This window comes from Gadus macrocephalus, chromosome 16, assembly GCF_031168955.1.
Source record: "Gadus macrocephalus chromosome 16, ASM3116895v1".
Lineage (NCBI taxonomy): Eukaryota > Metazoa > Chordata > Actinopteri > Gadiformes > Gadidae > Gadus > Gadus macrocephalus.
The window spans coordinates 24,760,568-24,784,029 of NC_082397.1; the positions used below are offsets into that span (position 1 = coordinate 24,760,568).

A 23,462-nucleotide genomic window follows, 5' to 3' on the forward strand; every position below is an offset into this window, starting at 1 on the left:
AGGCAGGCACGGCGTTATGCCTGCCTCCTTTTCTTGAAAAACATGTTCAAGAAAAGGAGATACATATTCTGAAATGCTTTATTTATGCAATGCAGCAATCTTTGTTGATATTGATGCTTGATCCGATTTGTGTTAAAGAGCTGTTATCTTCTAGCCTGGTGGTCCTACCAGACCATCGTACCTCATTTAATTTGTTCAAAAGGTCTGGAACTGCTCAATTGACAAACGTTCACTCACTTGGAGGCGGGTGTCTGTAGAAGTTTTAAAATGATTGGATCTGCCCAGTGCCACTCTGGATCTGCCATAACCAATCGCATAGCGTTTGGTTGTGACGTATGTCATGCGACGGGACCGGCTCCTTCACCACTAACGGAGCCAGCTGGAAAATCTAACTTTTCCCGAACCCAGTGGGGAGAAGCGCCACAACATCATGGCCACCAATAAAACTCTGCAAAGCTTGTTCTTGCTCCGGCTTTAATTTATCGATTTTCGGCAGCGATCCCACAACAGACCGAATAGCTTCTCTCGTATCCTTCTCCATTGTCGTCCTCTGACTACAACTGAAACTGGCGCGCAACCTAGACGTAATCGTTCTCAGCCACTCCCTCTGTTCGCTGATTGGACCGCCAGAAATCTGGTTTCCATGGAACGCATTCATATTAAGCAGACCCAGACCTAGTACTGAAGTGAAATGAAAATTGAGGTAGTAGTAGTAGAAGTAGGTATATGGGCGGTGCCAGGCTAGTTATCTTCATGGATGACCGTATAGTAGCCTATTAGTTATTATCTCGTACAAGGCTACAATTGAATGCATCTTCTTTGTATAATAAAAAGACAAGCTCAGTCTGTTGCTAATGATATCGAAATATTGTTGAAAACTTAAAACAATTAAATAGAATTCTGAAATAATCGGCCGCTCGAATACGAGCATCACTAAACTGTGAGGGAAATATTCGATTCCTGACCACTACAGTCTATAGGCCTTGGATCTATAGAGTGCGTTGTCTCTACAACAGAGACAATAACGCAGCGATATCAACATGAGCAGTTCTTGAGAGACGGTGAAATCCGCAAGATGCTGACAATCATGGGAGAGAAGGTGATGCAGCCGCATTTAACAAAGACGTTGGAGGATAGTGCGATCTACGAGAAAGACGCAGAGAGGAACGTTCCTTCGTGCCAAGACGCGACCGAACCGGCTTGGCAGTGTAAAAAGGAGCGATCGCGGATAGGTCCGTCCTATGCACCGAAACTTTTTACAATGCAACAAAATATTTAAAGAGCATCAAGCTATTATGCACAGATATTATAACAGTATTAGTCATTTGTATTAGGTTAATTTTTAATTACATTTTTTAATTTAAGGAACACCCACAATTAGTCTGGCCCATCCACAACTGGAATCCTGGCACCGTGCCTGCCTGGAGGAGAGCATCTCTTGGAGCTTTGAGCAACCCCCTTCACGCCCTTGTCTGTGTTCACCCCCTCCACCCGGAGATGGAGGGGGTGGAGCTTAGACCCGGAGGAGGTGTAGCAAGAAGGTGTTGGGGGTGGAGCTTAGACCCGAAGGTGAAAAGGGGTGGAGCTTAGATCCGGAGGAGGTAAAGGTGAAGGAGTTGGAGCTGAGACCTGGAGGTGGAGGGGGTGGAGCTTAGACCCGAAGGTGGAGGGGTGGAGCTTAGACCCGGAGGTGGAGGGGGTGGAGTTGTAGGGGGTGGAGTGGGTGAAGCTGGCCTGGAGGTGGAGGGGGTGGAGGTGGAGGGGATGGAGGTGGAGGGGGTGGAGGGGATGGAGGTGGAGGGAGGGGAAGGGTTGGAGCTGGAGGGGGAGGGTGTGGAGGAGATGGAGGAGGGCTGCAACGAGTCTCAATGAAGCAACCGAGACTGATTGGTGTAGATCTCCACCTCGCGTTGTCAGGCAACTGTACCGATGTGCTGACGTTAATCATTAGCTTGTCATCCATTGGCAGATATCTGTAAAAACAGATGGGTTGATTGACATCAGCATGAAGCAAGATGTTTATAGGATTATATCATTATAAATAATAGTGTAATCGGTGTAGTTCGGACAAACGGTAAACGTCATGGGATAATAAGTAGCCTAGTAGCCTAGCCTAATGTTTGAAGTAGGCTAACCTTTACCAACATAATTATAGCTGCTATGTTGGAGATCAAAATAAATAGCGGTTCATTCGCGTTGTAGAATAGAGACGAGAACGGGACTGGCCATCATCCACGAGACTTTCTCCCTCTCTCTCTCTCTCTCTCTCTCTCTCTCTCTCTCTCTCTCTCTCTCTCTCTCTCTCTCTCTCTCTCTCTCTCTCTCTCTCTCTCTCTCTCTCTCTCTCTCTCTCTCTCTCTCTCTCTCTCTCTCTCTCTCTCTCTCTCTCTCTCTCTCTCTCTCTCTCTCTCTCTCTCTGCTTGTCTGTGTTCAAACGCTCTGCCATCGCTCGCATTACATCATCAATATCCAGCAGCAAGCGGATCAGATCGGAAGGCTATTTCCGTCTGCAAACCCCCGATCAGAGGCGCGGGGGGGGAGGGGGGGAGGAGAAGTCGTTCGGGTGCTTTGACCGGACATCGTGGGGATGATATACAATAACAACACGGCCACGATGCATCCATAGCGGAATGATGTGACGTGTCTCCGACAGGGGGAGACCAGAGACACCGTCACCACCGCGCGCCTCCATCTCCCTTTGTTCACCGAGGAGGGGATGACCAGGGATGACATGATGGCGGAGGTAGAGGCAGCGCCCCCCCGCCGGGACCATCAGCCCCCATTCCCCTACGAGGAGTACGAGTGCAAGATCTGCTACAACTACTTCGACCTGGACCGCCGCGCGCCCAAGCTGCTGGAGTGCGTGCACACCTTCTGCGAGCAGTGTCTCACCGCGCTGCACCTGCGCGAAGAGCGGCCGTGGCGCGTCAGCTGCCCGGTGTGCCGCCACCGGACGCCCGTGCCGGACTACCGCATCCAGAACCTGCCCAACAACACCAAGGTGACAGAGGACTTCCCGCTCTACATGGACTCGGACCCCCTGCCGCAAGACGCCTTGCCGCTCTACCCGCCCCCGCTGCACCCGGCCCTGGTGGCGCTGCGGCGGGAGGAGGAGGTGTCCGGCGGTGGCCAGGCCACCCCCTCCTCCACCACCACCTCCGACCCCGTGTCAACTGCCACCACCCTCTCGCGGGACTCGGTGCGAGACTACGACAGCTGCCAGAGCTGTAAGCGCGTGGCGCTGACCACGGGCTGCGTGTGCGTCGTCTTCTCCTTCCTGTCCATGCTCGTGCTGCTCTTCATGGGCCTGATCTTCGTGCACAGCCACGGCAGCCCCCCCTCCCCGGCCGGGCCCATCTGCCTGTCCGTGGCCAGCATCCTCGCCATGTTCTCCGTGGTGGTCACGTGGCTCATATGCTGGCTCAAATACAGACCCGCCGAGCACGAGACGGGGGGGCGCGCGACCGCCACCAACAGCTCCCGGAGGAATGCCTGATCCGCAGCTATAGGGTCTGGACCGAGAACGGCCCCTTTATTTTTCTGTGTGTTCGTGTGTGTGTGTGTGTGTGTGTGTGTGTGTGTGTGTGTGTGTGTGTGTGTGTGTGTGTGTGTGTGTGTGTGTGTGTGTGTGTGTGTGTGTGTGTGTGTGTGTGTGTGTGTGTGTGTGTGTGTAATACTGGATACTGATATTCCTACTTCCTTTTCTAGGAACCTATATATCTAACAAAGATTGCCTTTCAATGATATCAAAACACCCCAGGGCCTTGTGATGTGAGCGCTGGGCTCCCTGTAGTGAGGGATTCAGACTGTTTTTTGGTCAAGCACTAAACTGTGGTGGATGGCTTGATGAAGAAGAGAAGTGCTTATTTGAGTGTGACCAAAACCTCTCCTGGAAGATATTGCATATTCCGTACCGCTCACTGTATATGATATTGTCGTTCACTCTTCTAGCTTTCACTTACATAGTAGAGCTGCAAATGATAACACATTCTCTATGAAGAAGCTGGATTTAGTTTGGCTTTCATTGTTAAACATTATGGGATCCACCATCTTAACTGTAAATACTCATGGGTACAGACAGTCCCTCGGGTCAAACACTCCTCTGATCTCTATGCTCTCCTGTTCTCATCAGTGTCCTTGGTGAGGAACCAGTTCAGGTCCATTGCAGCTGTGTTTGATCCCACCCATAGGGTCATGGGTTTTGCATGCATACACCGAGTACAGGCGGGAGACAGTTGGACAGTTTGCTGAGTCTCTCCGCCTGTGTGCCTCTCCCCGTTGTTAATCTCCAAAGTGACCTGCGGCCACCACCTAATCCATCTTCCAATGACATGCTCAATTCAATCAGTCTACCTACCAATCAAATGCTCAATCCAATCAGTCTACAGAATAATGACATGCTCCATTCAATCACCCAATCAGTCTGCCGACCAATGAAATGCTCAATCTAATCAATCAATCAACGCACTGGCCCCTGGAAATGGTCAATCAGGCCGTGTCACATGATACTGTGATTGTTGAGAAACTGTTCTTCACTCAGAGAGGACCGGACAGGCAGTCAGAGAGGACCAAACAGGCTGTCAGAGGGGACCAGACAGGCGGTCAGAGAGGACCAGACAGGCGGTCAGAGAGGACCAGACAGGCAGTCAGAGGAGACCAGACAGGCGGTCAGAGGGGATCAGACAGGTGTTCAGAGACGTAGCAGACAGGGTATTCTCAGCCTTCCATCTCTGGGTTTATTTATTTATATCTGGAGAAAATGTATTATTTTTACTGTAATCCTTATTATCATTGTTGAAATTGTTGCCGTTTTTTTTTTTTTTTTATCTATTTTCAGGGTTTTGGAAACCAAGGTTTGTAAGGGAGGCTGAGCTCAGTATTTACGATATTGGCGAGGAGTGTTTTAGAAGCCAAAGAGAGATTTAGAAATACACCAAAACACTTCCTCCACGGGGTCAGAGACGTCACAGTCCTCTGTAATGTCTCCTCCTTCACGGTGTCAGAGACGTCACAGTCCTCTGTAATGTCTCCTCCTTCACGGTGTCAGAGACGTCACGGTCCTCTGTAATGTCTCCTCTTCCACGGTGTCAGAGACGCCACAGTCCTCTGTACAGAGTACGGACCCTACAGCAGACGGACGCTCTCTCAGAGTGTCAGGACTCAGACCGTTGGCCTACATGTACTTCCTGGTTCAATAACGTGTGTTTCTGTCACAGCACGTATTACATATTTTGCCAGATTGACCTTAATGCCTGCTTAAAACCTTTTATTTAACGTAATGCACTTTCAGTCTGTTATTTGCCACAAGTTAAAGAGTGTATTTTGAGGAAAAACCCATGTAAGCTTATTGCAATTATTTAAGAGGACCTATAGAACATGTTGTATGGGAATTTCTGGTGGTTGTTGTTATGGTTGTTACGGTACAAATATGTATTTGCACAGAGAAATTATCCTTATGTGATGTTTTAAATACATTAACTCATTTCAGTAATAAAGAAAAGCTGAATAGCCATTGAGTTGATTTTGATTTCATTCAGGAGGCAGTTTCTTATTCCAATAGTAAACTGCTCCAGCGCGCCATCTTCTGGCGCTCAGGAGGCACGCACACACAGAAAGAATGTGGGCTCCTCAGGCCTGACTAGAAGTTAGTTTTGTACACCACGTTGGCTGAAACCATTATGTTTCGCTTCTCACGCTCGGACGCTGGCTGTAATATCCATAAAGCCGAACCGGTTGATCTTACTTGACAACAAGGAGCTCCCCTGCCCCAGTCTGGGGAGTGGACCAATCTGGATTGACTGATGGAGCTCCTTGCATAAGTAATCTACACCTCATAACCTATCATAACTTCAAACCTCTGTTTTAGTTTCTCTTATTATTACTTAGCCAACTTTATTAGGGGTCTCTGCAGCGAAGTTGCTTGGTCCACTATTGTTATGTAACGTTTTTTTTCCCCCCTCAAATTCTGTAAACGTCATACTGCAGCCTATACCGTAAGCCGAAAACTCTGGAAATGTTCAGGTATGGCTACCAATAACCCCCACTACCCATGAACCAAAATTGGTGGTACTGCACCCAAAGGTGGCGCTATTGCAAAAAAATTAGGCTTACTCACACGCATCTTTTTCACCCTGGTCTTCTGCCCTAATAGAAAAGCCAAACGTCCACAGTCTCAACCCATTTTGCCTATACCATTTTCATTTTCTTATTGTAGGCTATAAATACCATACGGCTATCATTAGGTGGTTAACATTATCAGTGCAAATTTTCATATCTTTACTATTTTAAGAAAGCCAATCTGCATAAAGCCTCATTCACATGGAGAAAATGTCGATTGACAAGCACACAACATTAAGAAAACTCCAAGCACGCATTTCACAAAATACTTAAGGGCTTTCTTAAAATAGTACAGATCTGAAAATTTGCAATGTTAATGGTAACCACCTAATGATAGCCGTATGGTATTTATACAATAACAAAATGGTCACATAGAAATTGTGGGAAAAGTAAACATTTTTAGAGCAGAAGACCAGGGTGAAAAAGATGCGTGTGAGTAAGCCTAATTCATGATTTTTTGCAGTAGCGCCACCTTTGGGTGCAGTACCACCAATTGTGGTTTAGTGGGGGTATTGGTAACCATACCTGAACATTTCCAGAGTTTTCGACTTACGGTATAGGGTGCAGTATGACGTTTACAGAATTTGAGGGGAAAAAAAACCGTTACATAACAATAGGGGACCAAGCAACTTCGCTGCAGAGACCCCTAATAAAGTAGGCTAAGTAATAATAAGAGAAACTAAAACAGAGGTTTGAAGTTGTGATAGGTTATGAGGTGTAGATTACTTATGCAAGGAGCTCCATCAGTCAATCCATCAACCTGTCTATAATGCTCTCAGACACGGGCAACGGCTCCAAATAAATAGTTTTATTTGATATAATAATATGATTTTTATATTTACAAGGTAGTCAACTATTGGGCTTCAGAGAAAACGCTCTAAGCCAAAAGAGAAAACCTTTCAATGACAGCGAGGGGCCAGTTAACCAGATGTTTTAGCTGTTAAGATTTCCCGTTAAATGCATGACGAATATCTGATCTCTTCAGGAGATATTGTTGGCAGAATATCTAAAGGTCTCTGTCTAAATTCCCTACAAATTTTATTTAAACCCCTTATGTATCCGTATGCAAATGCGTGTGGTCAAAAATGAAATAATATGTTTATCCGGTTGAAGGCACCCAGCTTCTCCTGCTCCTAACCCCCAAATTCCAAAAGAGGGACATGATCACTAAAGGAACGACCTATGTTTGAAGAACAATCTGAAGTCCAAATGAAGCCAAATGTGCCCTCAGACCCTGTCATGTGGAATGTTGTAAGTGTTTGTATGTGTTTTTATTGAATGGTATATTATTGATAACACCGAAGGTGATATTGACTTAAATTTTAACCCAAGCAAGGTGAAGTGGTTTCGATTCAGTCTTTCTAAAAAAAGTACTGAAATAGTTAAGAAAATGTTTGATTTAGTTTTGGGCACATTTATAGCCTATTTCACAGAGTAATACCGTATTATTGCTTAAATTGTGCAAATCAACCCTTCGAAAGATATTTAGAAATAGAGAGGGATATCAACTTTCAGTGTGGAAATTAAATCCACCTAAACGCGCCAATTCGAATGAAATAGGGAAAAGAAACATATAAACAGGTAGGCTACCCTTTAGAAACCATACCACATTATGTTCCCTTCATTGTACCAGAGGTCCGTCCATTAGCTGATATTACAGTTATCACAATATTACATTCAAACACCATAAAGTCGTGCTTTCGGGCCTCCCTGGCGTCAACCGCCGCTGGGACGCGCGACCCACTGGGCCGAGTTGGCCCGTCTGGAGACCGACAGTCCATTCCTCCAAAGGGTTCTGGAGACCTACCGTCCATCCCTCCAAAGTTTTCAGGAGACCAATTTAGTCCATTCCTACAGTCGATTCCTCGGGTTAAGGTGTTCTGGAGAGTCCATTCCTCGGGTTAAAGTGTTCTGAAGTGGAGACCTACAGTCCATTCCTCTGGTTAAGGGGTTCTGGAGACCTACAGTCCATTCCTCTGCAAGTGTTCTGGCGTGGAGACCTGCAGTCCATTCCTCTGGTTTAAGTGTTCTGGCGTGGAGACCTACAGTCCATGCCTCTGGTTTAACTGTTCTGGAGACCTACAGTCCATTCCTCCGTTGTTCTTGATACCTACAGTCCATTCCTCGGGTTAAAAGCATTCAACTGGAAACTCATTTTATGAAATCTGGGCAAAATCCACGAAATGTTCCCGATTACAATCACCGAAGATTATGCATTTGTTTTATGTTTTTTTTTCTGTATTCGTTTGATTGTATAATCATTCGTATCCAAGGATCAATTAAGTTGTGGCAAGGTTTATCGGAATGACATCTGTCTCGAAAGGTCATCGATCTAACCCCGGGTCTGTGTGAGGCAGTAGTGTGAGAGCTTATCCAAGCAGCGACTCTCTCATTATGGACCAATCGTTACGCAGCGCCCTGGACCGAGCGTCAAGCTCCACCAATAGGAGATCAACAAACTGAAGGAGAGAGACACACTGAGAGAGTACACTAAGAAGTACTGATCTCCTCTGGACCATCTCCTCCTCTCACTCTGGACCATGTCAACAAACAACACTGACCGCGGCGCTGCCCTCTGCTGCTGTGCCTCCGCCGTTCCGGACACTCAGCTGCTCTCTCTTTCCAAATTACGCACTAAGAAAAACAGATCTGCTCTCTCTCTCCACATTAAGCACTAAGAAAACAAGATCTGCTCACTTTTATTATTCGGCGCAGCTCGTGAAGAGGCAGGAGCTCAAACCCGGACACTACGGTTCATTTCGGGAAAGCGCGACTTTGGATAACCGGTTCGGAGCTCAACAACGTCAGGGAGCCTTTGTTGAAGGAACTTTTATTTCCATTGGAAACCATTAGGTAAACCAGTCCACAGGACTCCGCCGGGGGACGGGGTCGTTGAGGCATCCCCAGGATGATGCGCCCCACGCTGGCTCACAACTACCCCCGCACCGGCTTCCCTCTGGAAGGTAAAGACATCAGGCGCGCCTTTCCGAATGGGACATAGGCCTATGAACAATATATAGGTAGTAGGGTATCTTTCAATTACACTTGCTAAATGTCATATATTTAAGGGGGTACCACTACAACTTCTACTACTTACTTTGACTTGTTTTTCTATTAACTTATTTTTATTTATTTTATCTTGTATAGTTGCTGCTATGTTGCTCTTGTGGAACCAAGCCTTAGAATTGTACCCTTGTGTACTTGTAAAATAAAATGTTATAAAAATAATTCTGATTCTAATTGTTGAACTTCGAAATTAAATAAGATACAAAACACAAAAAGGAAAAGGACATAGGGACTCCTTCGTTTAACGCAGTCCATCTCTCCGTCTCTCTCGGTGGTGTATAATGGTTTGAGGAAAATAGTTGAGTCAAATAAATTCAAGTTTACCCTTTATTTTAAAGTTCTTATTCTCCACTCTCCGCTGGTTTGAGACGCATCATTCCAGCTGGTTTCTGACCTAAAGCGTATAGAGCAGATGTTCTATCCTTGATGTTATTCCGAATCAGATTATTTATCAGAATCAGAAGTACACAAGAGTACAATTCTTAGAGTTGGTTCCTCAACAGAAACATATAACAATGCAAGATAAAGTAAATGAAGATAAGTAAAAAATTATGAAAGATAAAGAGCAGAAAAATTATAAATATACAATAATAAACTATAATAATAATAAATAATAAATTCAAATCAAATAGAGTAAGTAACAAGAGAAGCTAAAACAGAGGTAGTAAGTAAAAATATGTAATGAGGTGTAGTAAAGTAAAATGTAAAGTGTAAGTGTAAAGTGTTCAAGTGGTAGTGGCACCAGGTATTCCGCCATCAGTTATCACGTCCTCTTGTCCAGTCTCCTCCCCGCTGGGACAGGGGCGTGTGAACCAGCTGGGAGGGGTGTTCATCAACGGCCGACCCCTGCCCAACCACATCCGCCACCAGATCGTGGAGATGGCCCACCACGGTGTCCGGCCCTGCGTCATCTCCCGTCAGCTACGCGTGTCTCACGGCTGCGTGTCCAAGATCCTGTGCCGGTACCAGGAGACGGGATCCATCCGGCCCGGGGCCATCGGCGGGATCAAGTCCAAGGTACCGGACATCTCAAGAGGGTCCTCAAGACCCACTCCACCGTGGAGGCTGTGATCCATGTGTTTCCGATGCCCACCTCTGGAGCTGACCACGTGTTTGTGTCTCCAGCAGGGCGCCGCTGCGGATGGGGAGACACGGATAGAGGAGTACAAGCGAGACAACCCAGGTATGTTGAGCTGGGAGACTGGAACTTACTGGAGGAGTGCATGTGTGAGCGGTAGGTAGAGGACCCCTGTGGGGTTCCTTGTGTTTCCACACGGGGGGCAGAGTGGTTTCAGAAGGCCCTCTGAACACCTCGATCAAACCCGCCGTCACAAGGTCACCAATCATTAACAAACTGGCTTTCTTTTGTCATGTTCAACCTGATGCCAATACAGCCTTAAAGTCTTCGTCTTGTTGTTCCATGTAGTCTTCGCTGCATGACTGTACCATGTGCTCTATGTATTAGTGATAATATCAAGGTTTTCAGAAGTTGTTTTGATATTTATGTCATTTTACGCCCCCCCCCCCCCCTCCCAGAGGGCTCCATCAGTCGCATCGTGCGCTGTAAGTTTGGCGGGAAGCTGGAGGAGGAGGAGGAGGAGGAGGAGGTGGAGAGCAAGGAGCTGGAGGAGAGCGAGCGGCGGGCCAAACACAGCATCGAGGGGATCCTGGGTGACAGATGTAAGAGAGCTTTACCCTGATTATCTGCTGCTGCTCTCATACTGCTGAACACTTTTCGCTGTTAATGTTCAAAACGCATCGCAACGAAATGTGCCCTCATTGGATCATGATGTGAGCTATGGGGAGGTATATTAGTCAATTCTGCGGGACTCGGAGCAACTGTGAAGGGGTTGCGTGAGGCTGAACCCCGGGGGAAGCGGGGCTGCGTCAGGGTGAACCCCGGGGGGAGCGGTGCTATGTGAGGGTGATGGGGCCGCTCGGTCGCTCGTTGGTTCTGAGCTCTTGATCGACCTTGTCCTCCCGTGAGGGCCGCCGTAGAGCGGACCGCTGGCCGCCGCCTCTGCAGGAGCGGCGCTCTGCACTGTGTGTCTGTGGATGCAGACGTGCGCTTGTGGATGCTTTGCGCTCGTGCGTGTATGCGTGTGTGCGCGTGGGTTTCAGCAGCGCGTGGGTTTCCATCCCGTTGAGAGGCTCGTCGGAGCTGAGGGGGACAAGGGCAGATATCAATGACTATTATTATCAACATATATATATATATATATATATATATATATATATATATATATATATATATATATATATATATATATATATATATATATTTATATATATATATATGCATCAAAATATATATATAAAAATTATAAATATAAAAAAAAATATATATGTAAGATTTGTAAGATTAATATACTGTTATCTTATTTTTACTATTATGATTGTTTTTTTATTTTTTTATTATTCTGGTAGTTATTATGATTATTGTTATTCGTTGAAATAATTATAATGATAACAATAATGATATTTTCACGAAAATGAGATGAGACAATAATGATAATAATAATAATTATAATTATAATAACAAATATAATAATAATAATAATAATTGTTGTTATTATTATTATTACTTTTATTATTATTATGAATGAGTGCTTACAAACTGAGTTCTTGAAATTGATGTTGGTTGCAGCCTAGCAACCTTTATAGCATGAGGCCTATTAGTCCCATTATTACACATTATTTTGATATTATAATATTCTACTTTATATTATTTGTGTAGCCTGCTCGTCTGTTGAATAGATGGACATTCAGCGCAGGACTATTGCAGACGTGCAGTGGAGAACTTAGATTTATCCATCAGGAGGAGGACCTGAAGCGCGTCCCTTGGGGCCGTTTTACAGTGCGCGTCCCCAGATGAGCTGATCAATGGATAAATGGATCAATGATCAGTGTTTGGAGAGCCAATCCGTCTAACAAAGACGCAAACAAGCGGACACTTTGGGATGAACTTGGAGACTGAGGCGGGAGTCCATTGAGACTCGGGGGACAAAAGGCGGCTCAGAAGCAGCTCTGCCTCCATGAAGGAGGCAACCTGTTTAGGATTCAGCTAGCCTTCGGAGAGCAGTTCTGCTGCACAAAGGCTGAGCAAAACAGAGGACGAGGAATGATTTAGGGGACCGTGGCCTAACCCTATAGCCGTGGGACAAGCACCGTTTAGGACTACAAAATGTTTATTTATATTCTGATTGTAAGATTAATATATTGGTGTTATCATGATTATTGTTAACATGATGATTGTTGTGATTATTATGATTATTGTTATCATTATCTTTATATTTATTGTAATTTGTTCAAATAATAATAATAATAATATTAATATTAATAATAATAATAATAATAATAATAATAACAAAGGCCTGAGAAAGGATCAGTAAAAGAAGCCGCTTCTTGCCATTCACGAGGACAATGCGGCCTCTGAAACCGCCTCACGTACGAGTAAGGCGCGCACGTTCATATGCTGCGTGAACGCACAGAAAATATCCTCCGTGCACCCGCTTACCTGAATCCAAAAGCAGGAAACAGAAAGTTAGAAGAGTTGACTGAGGATACAAGTGAGAGAAACCTCATGCACCTTTAATGTGAAGCGGGAGAAAAGATAAGGGGTGTACACAGCGTAAGCAACGAGCACTTTTCTAATCACTCTGGGAGATAAGGCCTCTGCTCTGTAATTGTATGGCTGTTATTGTTACCTGTCTAAAGCTCAATAATAAATGTAGAAGGATCTGGAGGGTTTCAAGCGAACCTGAGGAGGTTGAGATGTTTACACGATTATTCCGATTTTATTTTTTGGTCAAGACAAAAAAAAAGTTCTTAAAACTGCTTCAAATGGTTTTATGAACCATAAATGTTTCAGAATGCTGCCACAAATAACCACCGCCTTGAGCTAAGCGCTGTCTGCCATGGATTCTTTGATACTCCGTTGTGTCCGTTTGAACATTAATAATGTCTTCTAAACGATGTAGATTTTGTGCTATGTCACATTTAATGACCGAGGGAGTGTATTAAAGAGAGCCGGGTGAATGGGGGCCAATGTTCTCCTGCATAGCTCAGAGCCTCGGGCCACAATGGGGCCCTCCCGCTCGTCATGCGTATGGCTCCAGATCACCCCCTCTAACTCCCCAAAGCTCTTCAAGCAGATTAAATCGACTCTTTTATTTCATCTCCCTTTCATGTGGGAGCAAGGCCCTCGCTCCCCCCTGGGGGCCCGCGGTGCAAACTCCTCATATCTGGACTGCTCAGTCACACAGAGTCGCTGGATTAACACACTTTTTTCAATTAAGTTCTACCTTAAGATTTTGTATATTCTTCCCTGCATCATTTATTCGTTAATGTTATAATAAATATTATTATTAGCCTACTAATAAATCTGAATCTATATAAACTGACCATACCATCTATTTTGTATCTAACTTTCTCCTTTCATAGCCGACTGATCAGCAGACCCTGAAGTCTTTGGGTCAATAGAGACAAGGAAAGGACCAGGAAGTAGCCTATTCTAGATTTAACTATGCATGCTGCATAACTAAAGTGTAGATTTAGTGTAAATTTCATTTTGTTACTGTACAATCCGTTCGTTTGTTCAAATAAAACAGACACTTTTTTTTAACAAAGGCTTAATTGCCCTCATGTCTATAATGATCACAAACACTTGCATTAATGTTCATCAATTAAATCGTAAAATTGTGTACATTTTATGATAAATACATTTTGAAATATAGGAAGAAAAAGAAAATAATAATTTGGTAAAAAATAGTAATTTGCTCAGTTTTCGTTTTAATTTCATGAAGATCCAATTCAAAGGGAGAGAAGGATCTCTAAATGCTGGTAAACCCTGCATCATAAGAGCATAAAGAGAGAGGACTGTGGCCCTGGGCCCTCGCACCGTTCATTCACCTTGGAAACACATTTAGGATTGTATTGGCCCCTGGCCCAGTACTGGCCCCTTGGCCCCCTGCTGCCCCTGGCCCTCTTCTGGCCCCTGTCCCTCTCTGGACCCATGGCCCTCTACTGGCCCTGGCCCTCTGCTGCTCCCTGGCCCTCTACTGGCCCCTGACCCTGTACTGGCCCCTGGCCTTCTGCTGCCCCCTGCTGGACCCTTACCCTCTATTGGCCACTGTCCCTATGCAGGCCCCTGGACCTGTACTGGCCCCTTGACCTCTACTGGCCCCCCTGGCCCTCTGCTGGCTCCTGGCCCTCTACTAGCCCCTGGCCCTCTACTGGCCCCACTGGCCCTCTACTGGCCCCTGGCCCTCTACTTGCCCCTTGCCCTCTGCTCCCGCCTGGCCCTCTACTGGCCCTTGGCCCTCTGCTGCCCCCTAATGGGCCCTTACCCTTTACTGGCCACTGTCCCTCTGCGGGCCCCTGGCCCTCCTCTGGCCCCTTGCTCTCTACTGCCCCCTGGCCCTCAACTGACCCCTGTAAGCCCTTCGCCCTCTACTGGCCTCTGGCCTTCTACTGGCCCTGGACCTCTGCTGCCTCCTGGCCCTCGAATGGCCCCTGCTGGTCCCTGGCCCTCTGCTACCCCTGGCCCTCGAATGGCCCCTGGCCCTCTTATGGCCCCTGGGCCTCTACTGGCCCTGGCCCTCGACTGGCCCCTGGCCCTCTTAGGGCCAGGGGCCAACAGAGGGACAGGGGCCAGCAGTGTGTATCTTTCTTCAGTGGGGAAATTAGCCTGTAAGATTCCACACACACACACACACACACACACACACACACACACACACACACACACACACACACACACACACACACACACACACACAAACACACACACACACACACACACACACACACACACACACACACACACACACACACACACACACACACACACACACACACACCCCACACACACACATACCCACACATACACACACACACACACACACACACACACACACGCACGCACACACACACACACACACACACACACACACACACACACACACACACACACACACACACACACACACACACACACACACACACACCCCACACACACATACCCCTGGCCCTCAACTGGCCCCTGGCCCTCTAATGTCCCCTGATGGCTCCTGGCCCTCTACTCCTGGCCCTCTTCTGGCTCCTGGCCCTCTACTGGCCCTGGCCCTCTTCTGGCCCCTTGCCCTCGACTGGCCCCAGGCCCTCTTCTGGCAGTGTGTATCTTTCTTCAGTGGTTAGCCTAATGATACATACACACTTCTTGGAGGGCCTGGAAGATTCCAAACACACACACACACACACACACACACACACACACACACACACACACACACACACACACACACACACACACACACACACACACACACACAAACACACACACACACACACACACACACACACACACACACACACACACACACACACAGAAACGTGCATGCACACACACACACACACACACACAAGGATACACACACACAGACAGACAAACACACACACACACACACAACCACACACACTCACACACAAGCGGACACACGCACACACACACGCACGGATACACACTCAAAGACACACACACAAACACACACACACACATACAGTCACTCACACACGCACACATGCAGACACAAACACACACACACACACACACACACACACACACACACACACACACACACACACACACACACACACACACACACACACACACACACATTCCACTCTTCAATGCTAACAGTCAGAAGGGGATAACTTTATTTGGTGAAAGGAGATCCTGGATGGAGCTAATTGAATAAGCCAGGGATCTGTAAGGAAGAGAAAAGCCCTAACCATGGTGAGCGCAGTCATCATGTCATCATTTGGTTTATTGAGGCGCATTCCTCCATCGTGCCTCCATTCTGCAGCCTCCATTCTCCGGCTCATTGTACCCAGCGTCCTGATCAGTCGGCCGCCGCACAAAGGGGAGCCGGGAGCCCATAAAACATGAAAGAGCAGAAAAGGTTGAGCGGGCTTTGTTGAAGGAACGGAGCAGGACTTTGTTTGTGTAAATAATGCGGGAAATGAAGAGGAACTGAAGTGGGAGGGGGGAGGAGGTATTGAGGAGACGAGGGGAGAGGAGAGGAGATTAAAGGAGGGAAGAGCTGGGGAGGAGATGAGGAGAGGAGAGGGCAGGAGAGGAGAGGAGTGAGTTGTCATTCCCTGAAACAACAGAAAAGTTGTGTAGTTTTGAAACAGAACAAGCTACAGCCTTTATAAAAATAACTTCAATTTATGCATAATATTGTTTGATATTTGTTCAAATGATTGAATATAAATATACTGTCTTTCAGTGTTGGTCAAGTTACTTGGAAAAAGTAATTAGTAACTGATTACTTATCCAAGAAAATAATCCAGTTACTATACTGATTACTTGTTTACAAAAGTAATTAGTTACTTTACTAATTACTTTACTTAGTTACTTTTCAAAAACACACTAGCTATACACAACCTGAATACGCTTTTTTAAAACTTGTTTTTATTAGTCTCAATCTTTTTAACTATGGACATTGCAAACAAAAAAATAAATTAAATGCAACAGTCTCATTTAAAGAAAATCGTTTTGGTGTGTATACACACCTTCATTCGAATAGATGTAAATAAAATACAGCCATTAAATAATTAAAAGTCTCTATTAACATTTACATCTTTTAACAGTTGCAGTGCAGAGAGGAGTAATGCGTTTACCAAAACAGAAAATGCTGTTGCATGCCACATTTAGGCTGTTCAAATGTCAACTAAGAGTATGGGCCCTATTTTAACGGTCTGAAACGCAAGTGGGAAGCGCAAAGCGCAAGTAGCTTTGTGGGCGGTTCTACGGCGCTATCGCTATTTTACAGGCGGATAAATGACACTTGCGTCGCGGCGCAAGTGTCAAAAGGGTTGGTCTGAAGCAGCCTAGTTACCCGGTGTGGTTTGGGCGTAACGTCCAACAAACCAATGAGAGTGCCAGCTCCCACCCCCTTTAAGAGCCATGAGCGCATTTGAATCGGACAAGTTGATATTTTGGTATTCACAAACGGCAAAATACCGTTTGCGCCAGAACACGCCTCCTCCTTCCGCCAAACCGCCCCTTGGGGCGCGTGATCAATCCCTAATTTACCGGCGAGTGGCGGTGGTGGGAAAAGAACGCTCTGCGCCAGTTGTAAACTAGCAACGACACATGCGCCAGTGACTAAGTCACTTGCGCCGGATGCAAGATAGGCTATTTTAACGGTCTGAAACGCAAGTGGGAAGCGCAAAGCGCAAGTAGCTTTGTGGGCGGTTCTACGGCGCTATCGCTATTTTACAGGCGGATAAATGACACTTGCGTCGCGGCGCAAGTGTCAAAAGGGTTGGTCTGAAGCAGCCTAGTTACCCGTAGGTGTGGTTTGGGCGTAACGTCCAACAAACCAATGAGAGTGCCAGCTCCCATCCCCTTTAAGAGCCATGGGCGCATTTGAATCGGACGAGTTGATATTTTGACAGCGCGTCTGCAGTCTCCGATGAGACAAATGCACATGAATTTCAAACTGCAAATGGCTCAGTTTATTGCCAAATAATATGGCCTAATTCACACATGGAATAAGGGGTTTTCTTCCACAACTTCAGAAATACTGAGTCCTCAAATAAATTTCGGCAAAGAAAACGTATATGATATAACATGTGATATGCGGTAACTGTGGTTCTATTTAATGATATACGCAATACATTATAAACATTGATTCTTATCAGTATTGTATGCTATCCCAATATGCATGTGTCCCCGCGGTAATAGACATTGCCATTAATTGTATTATGCGTTACATGTTTAGTTTGCGTGTGTTTAAACAGAGCACACACGCGCGCATTCATTCATTCTCACTCGCGGTAAAACAATGTTTTTCACGATCAAATACTCATCAATCCTAAAAGTTATGGGCATGTAGGCCTACACGATGTCTCTGTCAAGAAAATATGTGTTTGCTGTACGGTGTTTGCAGATGCATTGATTTAAAAGTACAACTTATTACCGCTGCATCAGCTGTTCTTTCCCAAATAATTTACCAAGAATGTGCGGCTAGGTAGATGGGAGATATGGCGACACATTAGTGCCATAATTCACTAATGTGATAAAAGATGCATTCGGGCGTCTTATATAATTCCACACGCGTAGATATTAACTGCGAGCGAGCAAATGATCTCTGCGCGAGCAAAACAGCCTCTCGCGCGCGCAAATTACCTCAGCGCGCGCAAAACAGCCTCTCGCGCGCGCAAATTACCTCAGCGCGCGCAAAACCTCTCGCGAAAGATGTTTTTACGCTCTCGCTCAAATATAATTTTGGCACTATGGGGGAGGGAACCAAGGCAGATTGGCCGTTTCTCAGCCCTCCTCTCATTCAATTCTGAATTGTACAGTAAATGGCTGAAACGATAGTTACTTATTGTAACTCTATGAGTAAAGGCGCAGCCTTTTAAGGCTATCGCTATTGGGTTATCCCTAGGCGCGAGCCGTAGCACTGAACATTTTGTAATCCCCGACCACCAACAGCGTGGGCCTCAATTACGTCCGCGTGCGGCGTGCCTCAACGACGTCCGCATTTCGCAGATATAGTCGGGCGCCGGCGGACGTTCTGCTCCCAATAAACAGCTTTTCTTCAGCTATTTAAAGGACAATGAGGCCGACACTTCTATGGCCGATTCTATGAGTATAGGCTGCGCCTATACTCATAGAATCTGGAGTTACAATACGTAACTATCGTTTCAGCCATTTACTGTACAATTCCGAATTGAATGAGAGGAGGGCTGAGGAGGGCTGTCAATCAAATATCGCGCTTCAGAAACGGCCAATCATAGGAAAGCCCGCCCTGCCTTGGTTCCCTCCCCCATAGTGCCAAAATAAAATTTGAGCGAGAGCGCAAAAACATCTTTCGCGAGAGGTTTTGCGCGAGCTGAGGTAATTTGCACGCGCGAGAGGCTGTTTTGCGCGCGCTGTGGTAATTTGCGCGTGCGAGAGGCTGTTTTGCTCGCGCAGAGATCATTTGCGCGCTCGCAGTTAATATCTACACGTGTGGAATAATATAATACGCCCGAATGCATCTTTTATCACGTTAGTGAATTATGGCACTAATGTGTTGCCATAGGGAGAAGCAAAGTGTATGCGCGAGGTGCACAAGCAATCCGTATGCATCGCATGCGCATGTATGCATGCGCCCTTAAAATAGCATCTGAACAACGCGCCACTGACTTTAAACCAGGTATTTCCTGGTCAGTAGCGCAATGGTATTCAGAAACGGCAAAATACCGTTTGCGCCAGAACACGCCTCCTCCTTCCGCCGAACCGCCCCTTGGGGCGCATGACCAATCCCTAATTTACCGGCGAGTGGCGGTGGTGGGAATAGAACGCTCTGCGCCAGTTGTAAACTAGCAACGAAACATGCGCCAGTGACTAGTCACTTGCGCCGGATGCAAGATAGGGCCCTATGTGTTTGAACTGTGTGTGTGTGGAAGGATGTGTTTCATAGATAAATACATAGATATTATGTATAGTTATATGCTACACGTGAACCTCCTAAAATGGCGCAATTAGATTGGTTCGCAATCTCGGGATATTGGGCAATATCCCATGATTGACATCTCAAACTCTATATTGTTTTCATCGCAAAATGTCAGCTGTTATCAACAAATAAACCTTCGGTCTCGTCGGCTATTCCCCACTATTCACTTCGCCTTTGGCGAATAACTGTTGACTAATAGCCTAGATAGATAAATAGCCTAGTCAAGTCTTTATTAATACCAAACTACACGTCGGGAATTCATTTAGGACGGTGATTCGGCTCACACAGTATAGCCTACAAGACCACACAGAACAAGGGAGACAACAAGTCTGACTGGACATACACAAAATACATCACATTAAAACTAGACCCATGCGTTGATAGATAGATAGATAGATAGATAGATAGATAGATAGATAGATAGATAGATAGATAGATAGATAGATAGATAGATAGATAGATAGATAGATAGATAGATAGATAGATAGATAGATAGATAGATAGATAGATAGATAGATAGATAGATAGATAGATAGATAGATAGATAGATAGATAGATAGATAGATAGATAGATAGATAGATAGATAGATAGATAGATAGATAGATAGATAGATAGATAGATAGATAGATAGATAGATAGATAGATAGATAGATAGATAGATAGATAGATAGATAGATAGATAGATAGATAGATAGATAGATAGATAGATAGATAGATAGATAGATAGATAGATAGATAGATAGATAGATAGATAGATAGATAGATAGATAGATAGATAGATAGATAGATAGATAGATAGATAGATAGATAGATAGATAGATAGATAGATAGATAGATAGATAGATAGATAGATAGATAGATAGATAGATAGATAGATAGATAGATAGATAGATAGATAGATAGATAGATAGATAGATAGATAGATAGATAGATAGATAGATAGATAGAGAGTATTAAATATGTTCTATTATTTGTCTTGCGGAGCCAGCGAATCCTGTGGGCGTATGCAAATTAGCCATGTGCCTAACGCAAGAAAGAGTCTTGCACACACGTGTCTGTTGTTTACTTCTAGACGTCGTGCCGCTATAGGCTACGTGATTGTCACGAGACAGTCTCACAAAGGAAATACGGCAAAATCCCAAATTATTTTACTGTCTATGGCAAAAATAAATCACGGTTTTGTAACGCAGTAATGCAGGCTGCTTGCAGGAAAGTAAAAGTAATCGAATTACTATTTTTGCAATTGTAATCCCATACTTTACTCGTTATTTGAAAAAAGTAATTGGATTACAGTAACGCCTTACTTCTAACGCGTTACTGCCCATCACTGCTGTCTTTATAGATGACTGATGTTCATTTATGTATTTGTATCACAGACTATATTCCCATACTGTAGCTTAAAATCGTATTCCTCATATTCTTGTCGTGAAATGGCCCTTCAATGTCACAACTGTGCACTTAATCACTGCTTAATGATGCTGGATAGTTCAATATTATCGTGCTCACAAAACACAACGGATTAAAGTAGCCCCCGCTTTTCATGAATGTGTTTGAGTGTGAACGTGAAAACATCTCCATTTACCAACACGTCATGGATTCGGCTGTCAGATTTTAATTAACCTTTCATTAAGTTGTAAGTTGCCATTCCCAGCTCTTCCGTGCAAAATTGTGGCTGAGCGGAATATAACATTGGTGAGGAAACCGTGCCCTGAGCCCAGAGTGTAGACTGTCCGTCACCTCGTCTGGAGCAAGAATGTGTCACAACTTTACTGCGCCCACGGGCACTGGGGAAGAGGGGGGAGGGGGGAGATCAGGTGCCAAGCAATGAGTACCCTCAGGGCGTCTCTCTCTCTCTCCCTTTCTTATTGTGACTTTCTGATATCCATTCAAAGGGCAATTAATGAATGCATACTAACTTTGAAGTCAGGGTTTTCTTTGCGAGGGGCATAGATGGGGGGGCGGCTAGTGTGTGTGTGTGTGTGTGTGTGTCATGGTTTTAATAGGGGGTGTCCCCCGAGACACACACAAACACCCTGGAACCCTCCCGCCCCCCCTCCCCCTGTCCTCTGTGATGGAGGGGCCACATTGGGCTCTATCACGGTTTGAAGTGAGAGGGTGAGAGGAGCCGGCGGAGGTCAAGTTGAATGGAGCGCCATATAAGGAGCCTCTTTATCCACTGCTAGGGGGCAGTAGTACTAGAAGGATGGCAGAAGAGGGTGTGCGTGTGTGTGGTCGTGTCTGTTTTCGACTGCATGTGTGTTGTGGGTAAGAATATGGGAACGTATTTTTCTAAGAAAATACTATTTATACTGATATAAATAGTTTTCAGAAATGATTGACCATGATTTCTAAGTTTTTCAGACCAAGAACTGCTGGACATAACATTGGCGAGGAAACCGTGCACTGAGCCTAGAGTGTGGTGGAGCTCTGTCCGTCTCCTCGTCTGGAGCAAGAATGTGTCACAACTTTACTTTGCCCATGGGCACAGGGGAAGAGGGGGGGTGGGGGGGGCGTTAGGGGCCAAGCAGTGAGTACCCTCAGGCCGTCTCTCCCTCTCTCTCTCTTTCTTATTGTGACTTTCTGATATCCGTTCATAGGGCATTTAATGAATGCATACTAACTTTGAAATCTGTTATTTTTTTTGGATGGGGGGGGGCTAGTGTGTGTGTGTGTGTGTGTGTGTGTGTCATGGTTTTTTGACCCCCCCCCCCCATCCTCTGTGATGAAGGGGCCGCATTGAGCTCTATCACGGTTTGAAGTGAGAGGGTGAGAGGAGCCGGCAGAGGTCAAGTTGAATGGAGCGCCTTATCAGGACTGCAATCTCTGCATTATAGGGCACGCCATATATGGGAAAAAATAAAGAAAATAAGAAGAATTAAAACAAAGCAGTGACCTGGATGAGGTCTGGATAAGTCTGTGGGAGAGGCGTCAGGGCTGCTGTGGAGGGGCGTGGTCAGAGAGACGGGCAGCTGTTAATCAGCAGAGCTGTGTGTATCACCGACCACTGACCAACACTAAGTCTGATCTGTTGAAGCTCTTTCCTCTGCGTCGATTTCTGGTTGCATAAACCTATTTGCTACACAAAATACATAGCTTTTAAGACTCCAAAATAAAACATGTACAATGTGTTTTCTTGCTGTAAAAAGTCTAAATATGAGTCCACGTCTGCTGCGTATTCTGGGATGGATTAATTATTTATCACTCATTTTCACTTATTCATGGCTGTTCACCCTGGACCTCAGCTACTCACTGTCAGCTTCAGGAAGTCAGACGATTGAGGGATTGGCACCCATAATCTATCTGCGATACATGTGAACATGACGTAGTTCCTGGCAAGAGTTGGAAAGAGTTTTAGATTTACTCCTGTATTTCCTGCGTTTCTATGGGATGTCGCTGGTCTCTATTGGATGTGGTTGGTCTCTATTGGATATTGCTGGTCTCTATGGGATGTTGCTGGTCTATGTTGTTGGTCTCTCCTGGATGTTGCTTGTCTATGTTGTTGGTCTCTCTTGGATGTTGCTGCTCTCTATTGGATGTTGCTGGTCTCTATTGTATGTTGCTGAAATCTATTGGATGTTGCTGGTCCCTCAGAGATATTGCTGGTCTCTATTGGATATGGCTGGTCTCTACTTGATGTTGCTGGTCTATGTTGCTGGTCTCTATCAGATGTTGCTGGTCTCAATTGGATGTTGCTGGTATATATTGGATGTTGCTGGTCTCTCAGAGATATTGCTGGTCTCTATTGGATGTTGCTGGCCGCTACT

General features: G+C 45.5%; 2 protein-coding genes across 3 annotated transcripts in view; both read left to right on the forward strand.

Moving 5' to 3' along the window:
- The first annotated feature begins 2,249 nt into the window (after nucleotides 1-2,249).
- LOC132474534 (E3 ubiquitin-protein ligase RNF183) lies at nucleotides 2,250-5,512 on the forward strand. Its single transcript, XM_060075297.1, has one exon. It carries the CDS (start codon nucleotides 2,717-2,719, stop codon nucleotides 3,494-3,496), a length of 780 nt encoding a protein of 259 aa, XP_059931280.1. The 5' UTR covers nucleotides 2,250-2,716; the 3' UTR covers nucleotides 3,497-5,512.
- Nucleotides 5,513-8,268: 2,756 nt separating this feature from the next.
- Nucleotides 8,269-23,462, forward strand: part of pax3b (paired box 3b) — a 47,273-nt gene continuing 32,079 nt past the window's right edge. The window contains exons 1-4 of one of the 2 annotated variants that reach the window (XM_060074926.1): nucleotides 8,269-9,080; nucleotides 9,965-10,200; nucleotides 10,312-10,366; nucleotides 10,720-10,863. In XM_060074926.1, coding sequence (XP_059930909.1) covers nucleotides 9,026-9,080; nucleotides 9,965-10,200; nucleotides 10,312-10,366; nucleotides 10,720-10,863 — 490 coding nt within the window. In that variant the 5' untranslated portion in view covers nucleotides 8,269-9,025. Of the gene's footprint in view, nucleotides 9,081-9,964; nucleotides 10,201-10,308; nucleotides 10,367-10,719; nucleotides 10,864-23,462 lie in introns of both variants that reach the window. The other variant, XM_060074925.1, reaches the window with a different exon arrangement.